At 38.9% G+C, this 11,281-nt stretch overlaps 1 protein-coding gene across 1 annotated transcript; it reads left to right on the top strand.

Annotated features, from left to right (window-relative positions):
* The first annotated feature begins 1,496 nt into the window (after positions 1-1,496).
* STAR (steroidogenic acute regulatory protein) lies at positions 1,497-10,984 on the top strand. Its single transcript, XM_063448407.1, has 7 exons — positions 1,497-2,019; positions 3,922-4,035; positions 4,165-4,292; positions 4,606-4,764; positions 7,607-7,791; positions 8,439-8,532; positions 9,867-10,984. The coding sequence occupies exons 1-7, from the start codon at positions 1,956-1,958 to the stop codon at positions 9,978-9,980; spliced, it is 858 nt and encodes a 285-aa protein (XP_063304477.1). The 5' UTR covers positions 1,497-1,955; the 3' UTR covers positions 9,981-10,984.
* Positions 10,985-11,281: the final 297 nt, after the last annotated feature.

Here is an 11,281-nt window from a genome sequence, read left to right on the forward strand (position 1 = left end):
GACCATATTTTGCACTTTTAACGTTGAACGTGAATGACAAGGCACCATGGACAGAATAAACCCAAAAGGAAGAGTCAATACCTGCCACTGGAAAGTGTAGTCACCGAAACTGGCTTGTAAGAGCTAACCTAAGAAATAAGTAACTAACCAGAAGAGACAACCTGCAGAGGCAAAGTAACCTCCACACATCAACGTAATGCTGAAACTATGCAAAGTTGAGGATAGGACTTAAAAAACAGGTAAAAAAAAAAACAGTGCTATCAGATTTCGTATGTCTAGATATCCAAAAATGTACTCCCTCTGAGGAAAAAGAATAAGCATCCAAATCTAAGGCTTGAACAAAACTCAACAAAACAACACCAAACATGAAGGTTGTTTCTTTGGACCACCAATGAAACCGACATAGGAAAATGCAAAATGACTGAAATGCTCCAGAGACGAGCATACGAGTCCAAGTATGGGGCTTTGTAAACCAAATGAACCTCAGTAAATGACAAACGAGAGGATACTGGCAGACCCTGCACTGGAACACGGGCAGCCGATATGGCAGATTGCATCACATTGATGGACCAATACAAACATCTTGCAGTAAAAAGGCCTGACAAAAAAATCAGGATGGTGGAGATAGGAAAGATTTCCACTTTTCTAACTTTGAATCATAATTGCATTTTTTCCTTCAAGCAACACAAGTATCTGATCTTTATTGCTCTTTCCAAGGACTATTGATTTTAGTCTGAAAAGCAGCACTGTTTTCTGGATCACCAAATAAATTGACAGTCATAATACTATATACATTAGCATATTTTACTGCAATATTTTGGTTGCTAATTGGTAATATAAATTTTGCAATTCAGTATTTTACATCTTTTTTTAAAAGTTTTCGTAATGTCTCATGGTACATTCCTTCCTTGACTTCCACAAAATCTATAATTATTCAGTATGTAGATATATTGGTCAGGAAATTCCTATTACGACATCTACAATAGTATTTGAGTGCTTTTAATATGCCTCTAATAGTGCTTTGGAGAAAATCTATCAGGTAAGAAATGTAACTGGACTCTGCCCACCCCAGCCAATCGTGCCTTGATTAAATAGACTACTAGAGTTTTTACTTGTGAACTGACCATTTTTGATATCCTGTTTTTATTGGAACCTTAATTTAATCCAATAATCAAATTTTTTTTTTCTTTGCGCCATAATTTATATGCTTGTTCTTCACATTGTTCCTTTAGCATGTATTTATTAGTTGGCGTGGGAGAAATGTGTTGGCATGGTAAGTGTTAATGTAACATTTGTGATGGCCTCATGTTTGCCTTGATGCAATGTATCAGAACTTAATCATCGCTGACATATTTATTCATTCTTTGTCCTTGCTCCTTTCTGGCCTCTAGTGAATGATGTGTGCTCTTATCTGTGTTGTTACAGCAGAGCATCCTTCAGACAAGAGGATTTAAACAGAATTCTGGATTCTGACCAGTTTTAAGAGATACCATACACTCAGAGCTCACACATCCAGATCACCAAAGCTCGAACATCGAGACCGACAGAACTCAGACATCCAGATCAGCAAAGCTTGAATATCCAGACCGACAGAGCTCAAATATCTTGATCAGCAGAGCTTCAACATCCAGACCAGCATAAGCCATTGGCAATATACAAGGCACTCATATGTCTAGACAATCCTAAGGCAACAGATATATACTTTAAGAAGACCAGAAACAATTGGCCAGCTGGATATATTTTATAGAGAAAGAGATCAAGGAACTTTTTTCAAAGAAAACATCCAGAGACACGAAATATAGTTAGGGCTCTAAAATTCTTACTGTTTAAAGACATCTGGTATACACAGTGCTTGGAACATCTGAAAATACCCAGCATACAGAGAACTGAAAGCATCAGGTTCAGAGATCTTGAGCAGCCAAAGACCACAGATACAAACAGATCTACTCTAAGTCATGCTACCTGCAACCTCCAAATTGTGCGCTGCTATATCGTACAGACATCTTCGCAACATGACAGGTAAAGCACATAGAAGAGGGATTGTGTCTTATGTGAATGGTAGTAACTGGGTGATTATAGGCTTAGCATCATAAATAACTGTTCTCAGGAATCATATTTTAAGAATATAGAAATCCAGATATTATTCACCAATAATAGACTGGAATATACTTCGAGATACTGTTATTGGAATTACACTTCATGTAGATAATGGTGGCTGATGTCTCCTGCAAGACTCACTGGAATGCTGGCACTGGATGGTGTGGCTGGAATTAAGAATGAATGTTATAATGAGCAATGTGTGTGTACCGTTAATACCAGTTGTTATTTATGTATTTAGTTTTACCAGGAAAAGTGAATTGAGGTTTCTCTTGTGTTCATGTATTGCATGGATCTTAAATTCTGGCCCCTAAGATGTTGATACCCTACAATTTCAAAATTCTTTGAATGCAGTTGATGGCGAGAGTTGTAGTTTGTCATCATCAGGAGTACCAATGTTTGAGATGTCTAATGTAAGGTATGTCACGGAGACATCTCTACATGTAAATAGTAGCCATGATTTGAGGCTTGTGATGTAGCCTATAAAGGAATACTACTTGAATCTTAGGAACCACTTTGATTCTTGAGTTGAAAGTGTCTTCTGATTGGTATTGAAAGCCTCTTAAATTAGTGATGAAAACCAATGCCATTAACTGCTTATTGTAAAGAACATATGGGGCAATTATGTCCCATTCTGTATAATGTTATTTCCAATACCTGTCCATGTCATGTGGACAGATTTGAGTCAATATGTCTGATTTTGGACTTTTACAAGAGGCTGTTAGGAAGAAGACTTTATAATCCACAGGGCCAGTCGTAGTCTTATAAAATGGAATTCCCATGTAGGCTTTATATCCTACGATCCTACAACTGATTTGAAACACCAACTTTAGAATGTAGAATGTAGTGATAACATTTCTTCATATGAGTTTTAGTTTACTAACAGATGAAGATTCTGTCTTGGAATATATTATTTATGATTTCAACTACATAGAAGAACTCAAGTTACTCTTTATAACAAAAGGACATTTTTTCCCCCTAATTTCCAAATTCTATGTTTCTCTGCTCTTCCTCTGTTCTTCTTGTTTATGTTTCTGGACTCAGTGGAAAATATTCATGGTCTTTTCAAATGCTTTTTTTTTTCTTTTGGACTTTAATACTTCCTTTGCCAGGCTATTCTAGCTACAAAATGTTTGTTTTTGGACTGGCAATGCTTACAAAGTGATATCTGTTGATAGATGTTAAAAACAAAGAAACAACCAAAAAGAAATAGCTCATTATATGAAAATATTGCTGTAACATTTCAGCTGATGGAGACACAACTTGTCTGCGTGTACAGTCCTGGTAGATAATCTCACTCATTTAGATGAAATAAAAGAAAATGAATGCATCAATATGATTTGATTTTGTGTACTTTTTACTTTAATTGACCTGAAAGAATCACAGAGCTTCACTGCATTAAAGCTCACAGCTCTGTGCGGTGAGCATTAATTATGCTCACAGAAATGTGAGTTCATGAAGATTGTGAATAAACATTAATGGTTCAATTTTTTTTTCATTAGTAGGTCATTCCACTCAGTTGCTCAGCATACATTTGACTTAAGTTAATATAATATGTTTATGTTTATATATGTCTCTAATTTGCAGAAACCCCTGTAGGAACAATGCCTATCTATCCCTAATGAATCAAAATTGAAACTTATTTACTAGCATTAACCATTGAATGTAGACTAAAGGTGTTTAGGGAAAATGTAGTGGTCATGGTAAAGTGTAACATTAGATCATTAAGAGGTTAAACAATATTACAGACAAAAATAAGTTAAATAAGTTCTCTTCCACAAATAGCGTCTTAAAAAATATATCTTTTTTTTGTTTGCTTTTTAGGCCTTAGAAGAACTGCAGCAGTAGTACTGTCACACGAGCTGGAGAAACTGGCAATAGTAGGACCGGGGCCCAGCAAATGGATTAATCATGTTAGACGAAGAAGCTCTCTACTAAGTAAGTTTTGATGGAAACAATAATTTTATATGCTAAGAATAATTGACCTCTCATAATTGTCTTTAACTGGGTGAATATTAAACTGACATTTCTAAATTGCTCATATTGACAAACCACTGACTATTTAAGGTTCCAGACTTGAGGAGAAGCTCTACAATGACACTGAGATGTCTTACATCACTCAAGGTGAAGAGGCCATAAAGAAATCTATGAGTATCCTTGGAGACCAGGATGGATGGAAGCTTGAGATTGTGGCGGTATAAATATATATTTTTTTATTCTGCAATCACATACATATTAGCACTAATTTAGGTATTTTTGTACTATTTCAATTCTTTTTAACTACTGAAAAAAGGTTTATTGGTTCACACTCATTCTTCTTGTCTTGTATAGAAGATGTTTAACGGGCTGCATAAGCTTTAAATATATTCTAAAATATGCATCTTAAGTGTTTTTTTTATTGTTTGGATTATAAAGAACCTCAACAAACATCATATATGTTCTGTACAGTAATCTTGAAGGTGTAATTTGTGCCATAAATTCAACATGTTCCCTTTCTCAACCCTGCAGGGAAATGGAGATAAAGTTCTCAGTAAAGTTTTGCCCGATATCGGTAAGGTCTTCAAGCTGGAGGCTGTTCTTGAACAACCATTAGACAATGTTTATGGAGAACTGGTGGATAATATGGAGAAAATGGGAGAGTGGAACCCCAATGTAAAAGAAGTTAAAGTAAGCAGCATGTGGATCTATATAATATATATTAGTGCGGTACTGGTATTTGGGTTTGTCATTTTCTTTGTGTCACTAAAGTATCTGATTTGATTTACCATTGGCTATATTTATCATTTTACTGTAAGACTATAACAGTGATTGTAGTGAGTTTATTCATTACATAGTGGAGTGCAATTTGAAACCCCGATCTACAAAATGCATGTGAAAATTGCTGGTTTTGAACAAAAAAAAAAAAAATGTAAATTTGTTTTATTCCTAGGTTCACTATAATGGTGTGAGATATGCTTTTTTAAAAATATATTTTTGGAGTATTTATGATGTTTACATTTAAATAATAATAAAAAAAACTCTGGGCATCTGTAACCCTCATACATAAAAGCTAATCTGTCTTTAGAAAGTATGCATTCTATATAATGCTTTGCTCAATCCAAGAGCTCCTTTCCCAAACACCATTCTTTATCATTATAACCTTGATGTCTCAAGTGCAGGATGATATGTTAATAGTGCATGGGCTAAATTAATGTGGAAATAAATAAACTAAAGGCAGATGCAACTTATATATAGTCAAACAACATAAATAGACAGAGAAGGGCAAATAAATTACTTGACATGGTCCCTTTCTTAACTTGTTGTAAGTGATGTTATTGTTTGATGTGTCTGTATCTCTCAGTATATATCACCATCAATACATTTTGATCATAATGGCCATGATTGTGATGAACACAGGACAAGTGTACTAAACAATGTATGTTCGTACTTTGAGTTGTTTGCGTAAAAGGTCTTTTAAAGCTTAAAGATTTTGAAATCCTGTATATATTTATGCATTTTATTTTATGCCTTATCTTGTTTAAAGAGGGGGACTATTAGGAATGGTAGTTACAGACATTAAACAAGAGTCGTGTTCCATTTCGAAAACAGAAATGTAGTCAATATTATTATTATCAACCATCATTGGTGTTCATAGGGTTGGTCAGGATTAACTGAGTTCACTCGTACCTTGTGCTATATGGTGTTCACGTTAATGTGTTTGTGTCCTGCAGACATTTAGAGACATAGAAGTTAGAACTAGTTTATAGCTGAGATATTGAAAATTTACCATGCCTGCACTTGAGAAACAGATACATTCAGTGGCGTACACATGACCTATGGGGCCCCAGTGCGAAAATTGATCCGTGGGCCCCCTCCCGCCCCCCCTCCCCGCGCGCTTACTCTGCGTAGGCCGGGGCCGCAACACATGATGTCTGTTAGTGAGTGTGTGTTTGTCAGTGAGAGTGTATGTTTTGTAAGTGAGTGTGTATGTATGTCTGTCGCTGAGTGTGTCTCTGTCAGTAAATGTGTCTGTTAGCTAGTGTGTATGCATCTGTTTGTGAGAGTGTGTGTGTCTCTTCAGCACTTACCTTTCTCCAGCGCCGGACTCCCTTGGCGCTGGGGATCCCTCCGCCGCTCAGCTCCGAATGTCACCCCCTCCCTCTGTCAATAGTCACCCCCTCCCTCACTGTGTCACTTGTCACCCCCACCCTCTGTCACTGTGTCACCCCCTCCCTCCATCACCCCCACCCTCTCTCACTGTGTCACTAGTCACCCCCTCCCTCTGTCACTACTCACCCCCTCCCTCACTGTGTCACTAGTCACCTCCTCCCTCACTCTGTCACTAGTCACCCCCTCCCTCCCTCTGTCACTAGTCACCCCTCCCTCTATCACTAGTCACCCCCTCACTCTGTCACTAGTCACCCCCTCACTCTAGTGACAGAGTGAGGGAGGGTGTGACTAGTGACAGAGTAAGGGAGGGAAGGGGTGACTAGTGACAGAGTGAGGGAGGGGGTGACTAGTGACAGAGTAAGGGAGAGAGGGGGTGACTAGTGACAGAGTGAGGGAGGGGGTGACTAGTGACGAATGAGGGAGGGGGTGACTAGTGACAGAGGAAGGGAGTAGGTGACTAGTGACAGAGTGAGGGAGGAGGTGATTAGTGACAGAGTGAGGGAGGGGGTGACTAGTGACAGAGTGAGGGAGGGGGTGACTAGTGACGAATGATGGAGGGGGTGACTAGTGACAGAGGGAGGGAGTAGGTGACTAGTGACAGAGTGACTGAGGGTGTGATTAGTGACAGAGTGAGGGAGGGGGTGACTAGTGACAGAGTGAGGGAGGGATGATTAGTGACTGAGGGAGGGGGTGACTAGTGACAGTTAGGGAGGAAGGGGGTGACTAGTGACAGAGTTAGGGAGGGACAGCCCCCCCCCCTCTCACTCTGTCACCAGTCATCCCCTCACTCTGTCACTAGTCACCCCTTCCCTCCCTCACTCTGCCAATAGTCACCCCTTCCCTCACTCTGTCACAAATCGCCCCCCCTCACTATGTCACCCCCTCCCTCCCTCACTCTGCCACCTGTCACCACCTTCCACACTTTTCCACCTGCCACCCTCTCCCTCACACACTCTGTCACCTGTTGCAAGTGCATTCACACAGACTCAAATACAAACATGCATTGATACTTAGGTCTTCACAATATACACATCCAAAGGAATGCCGTATTTTAGGAGAGTTATATTTATTTAACATTTATTTAATGCACATATATTTGGCCTTCAAAGGGCCTGGGATCTAATTTTGCCCGGGGGCCCCAAAGGCGCTCAGTCCGCCCCTGCCGTGAAGTCTTTAGAATTAACTGAAATTAAAAAAAAAAATGTTTTAAAATTTTCTAGCTTCGGCCTATTGGCCAAAACTGAGATTCCACAGTCCCTTTCTAACAATATGGTTTTCTGATGTACAATTCTGAAAGAACAATTAACATTGCTAATGATTAGAGTGATTAATTTGGATGGTATTTCTGTGAACCTTGCAGATCCTCCAGAAGATTGGAAAAGATACAGTGATAACACACGAGAAGGCAGCAGAGGCAGCAGGAAATATTGTAGGACCACGTGACTTCGTGAGTGTAAGATGCAACAAAAGGAGAGGGTCAACCTGTATCCTTGCAGGGATGTCGACGCGATTCGGAGAAATGCCAGAACAGAAGGGATACATTAGGTATGCTTATTACATTCATATACTGCAAAAAATTTTAAATCAAGAAATATAATTGATAGTGAAATGTTTGGAGAATGCCTGTAATCCTCTCTAGTTGAGTAGACCAGAATTTTTTTTTTATCAAGAAATATAATTGATTGTGAAATGGTTGGAGAATGCCACTCTTGCTAAGTAGACCAGGTCACCTGCAGCCTGTAAATAAAGCTCCACCTCGCATAATAAGATATTCTACTGTATAGCTATTCACCATTTCAATAAACTCCCCCTTGATTATAAGCCATTGAGCATCTTCCAATTAAGTGAACATTTAAGGCACTTATGCTCAGGCTTTGAGCTCATACATGGTGTATTCTTGAGCAATGTTCTTCAACCCTGTCATGCTAGAATTTAATTATATCATTGCTTTGGCACAGCTGAATTATCCCAAATTGTATTGATAGGACCTCAGGTAAATATTTAGGGAGCAGCAGTGCTCAAACTGCTTATCAAGTATGAGGAGAGATCAACAGTGGTCCACAAGTAGGCGATTACATCACAATGTTCTGTATGAGTGAGGGCTATGGATGCAATCTGGACTGTTGGTGGTTGTTGAGGCTGGTTTGGGTTTTATTATGTGATAAAGATGAATTATTTGTGTATTATCTTAGAGCAGAGAATGGCCCAACATGTATGGTTCTACATCCTTTAAATGAAGATCACACAAAGACAAAACTAACCTGGCTTCTCAGTGTTGACTTGAAGGTATGTATCAAACAGATAAATTATGTTCATATACAAGAATAAATATATAACTTAAAATGTCATATTTAGGATGAGGGGTAATAACAATAAAGCACACAAATGTAAAATATGTCATTGGCAAGATAGTAGATTATTTTTTTACAGACATAGACATGGATTATAATTTAGTGAACTAAAGTATTTAAGCATAAATAGCCAACCATGACACATTCTCCAACAGCATTTAGTGAATAAATGACTCTTTTATTAATTATAAAGAAATGCTGAAGAAAAAAAAGGGAAAGGTGCATGACAGTCTAGGCATAATAGAAGTTTGTGTTTGTTTTTTTAACAGGGATTGACCCCTAGTGTATTTAGACCAAAACCGGACCAAAGACCACTCTTACATGTTATAGTTGATATCTAGGCATTTTATACAATGACTGGATTTCCTTGTTGCCTGTCACATGCTCTAAATGTGTGCTCTGCCAACACAATTTCATAAAATTGCGTCTGTAGTGCCACCTGCTGCCTGTAAATGTAACATTAGTTGTGTATTTCATGTAGCATATGGGTAAATGGATTGCTTACTATGGAATCCGCTGAGACCTGGATAGAATTCAGACGATTAAAGGGACACTCCAGGCACCCAGACCACTTCTGCCCTTTGGAGTGGTCTGGGTGCCAACTCCCATCACCCTTAACCCCGCAAGTGTAATTATTGCAGTTTTTATAAACTGCAATAATTACCTTACAGGGTTAAGTCCTCCTCTTAGAATATGAAAGCTATGCATGAGTACCTCCAGCGTCGCCGGAATCCCCATAGGAAAGCATTGAGTAATGCTTTCCTATGGGGAGGTCTAATGCCATTGCCGCGCATGCGCATTAGGTCTCTCCCGGCTATGTCGCAGGGTTGTAGCCTGACCCAGCGCCCAGGGACATCGGCACTGGATTCAGGTAAGTCACTGAAGGGGTTTTACCCCTTCAGCAATATGGGATCGGGGGTGGGAGGGAGAGGGGCACTGCAGGGTACTGCGGTGCCAGGAAAATGGATATGTTTCCCTAGCACTAGAGAGTCCCTTTAATATATATATATATATATATATATATACATACATTTAAATATAATTTTGCTGATCATCATTTGTAAGGTCTTTCGGTCCATGAAATTCAGTGTTAATGAAGCAGAATTAATTCCTAGTGCATAAATCCAGGGATTAACAAACTTGCCTTCACTTAGCGCTGACAGCTGGGAAGATTAGAGAATTAAGCGTGACTTAGGGAACCAAGAAGTACACGTTCAATCCTAATCAGTTTATCGATATATAACATTTCACTCCTCTTCTTTGTTCTAGGGATGGCTGCCAAAGTCCATTATCAACCAGGTATTGTCTCAGACGCAAGTGGACTTTGCAAAACATCTCCGCACCAGAGTAACAGCAACACACCCCACTCTGTCTCAGAGCTAATTCTGATTTATTCTATTAATAGTTGGGCTCTTCACTAAGAGTAGCCAGTGTCTCTCCAAAATTATTTCATGACAAAGTACTTTTTTCTCTCTCAAAGAAAGCAGTATTTAGAAAGAATGGAAGTTATCTGGCTTAGTGGAATAAATTAAATACTGGTTTGAGTATATAAATGTGTCCTGCCTAGGTTCTGAGTGAGCGTTCTAGACTCTTCAACAGCACAACTTTTAGTATCTGCAAAAAATGGTGGAGCTCCCAAAAGACCATGGGAAGGTTAGTGGTGCTACTGGTTAAGTGGACCAGGCCTTGCAGCATATTAAACCAATGTGGTAGCACACCTACACTTCAACCATGATCGATACTGGTGGCCTTTAATCTAGGCCATATTGTTTTACATTTTCTCCATTGTAACATAGTTTAGGAATGCATACATCCTCTGCCATCAGTGGCTCCTAGACAACCACTGAGCTGTAGTTTTAAATGTTAATGAGATATTGTACGCGGTCATTAAAGGAGATCCTTAATACTAACGAGGTGGGTGATCCCTAACTTTAGGTCACAAATGATGATAGGACTCATTTGATGAACAGTGAATATTGGTGAAATGAAAACTGGATATTTTTACATTTAGGGCAAAAATAAGCACAATATGGCAATATAGACGATATAGCTTTTTAGCCAGCTATCTCGGCATTTATTTTGAAAATTTGGTTTTCTAATCACTGCAGTTCCCTGTTTAGTATTAAGAAAACAAAACAAAAAAAAATGTTACTTTCTAATTCAATCCAACTGACACTACATTCCAATTTTAATGAATTAAAAGGGTTAACGTGGATTATATATCCTTTTATCCCTTTGGGGGTTTTCCATTTACTACTTGCCTAAACCCAGGGTATATCCGCATTTTTCCAAGAAAATCTACAACTTCCACTATCCATCATAAGTTGGAAAATTATAGCTCACCCGCCTTGTGTAATTAAAGTGGGTTATCCACTACATGACACCTGTGGCTTAACCACTTAGCAGGGCCGGCCTTAGGCATTTAGACGCCCTGTGCGAAAAATCTTCACAGCGCCCCCCCCCATCATCCATGTATGCTGTAATGTTTGTGTTGTCTGTGTATGTGATAGTAGGTGTGATGACTGTGTGAGATATGTATGCTATGTGTGATATTTGTAATGGGTGTATTAACAGTGTGTGATATGCGTGTATTGGTTGTATGTGACACACACATACACACACACAGGAAGACATCCACACACACAGGCAGACAGTCATACACACACACACACACACACACAGAC

This window comes from Pelobates fuscus, chromosome 3, assembly GCF_036172605.1.
Source record: "Pelobates fuscus isolate aPelFus1 chromosome 3, aPelFus1.pri, whole genome shotgun sequence".
Classification (NCBI taxonomy): Eukaryota; Metazoa; Chordata; class Amphibia; order Anura; family Pelobatidae; genus Pelobates; species Pelobates fuscus.

Coding starts and splice junctions, on each gene's coding strand:
- STAR (XM_063448407.1), top strand. CDS start 1,956: ATGCTACCTGCAACCTCCAAATTGTGCGCTGCTATATCGTACAGACAT. Junction 4,036..4,164: donor ACGAAGAAGCTCTCTACTAA/GTAAGTTTTGAT, acceptor TGACTATTTAAG/GTTCCAGACTTGAGGAGAAG. Junction 7,792..8,438: donor GAACAGAAGGGATACATTAG/GTATGCTTATTA, acceptor GTATTATCTTAG/AGCAGAGAATGGCCCAACAT.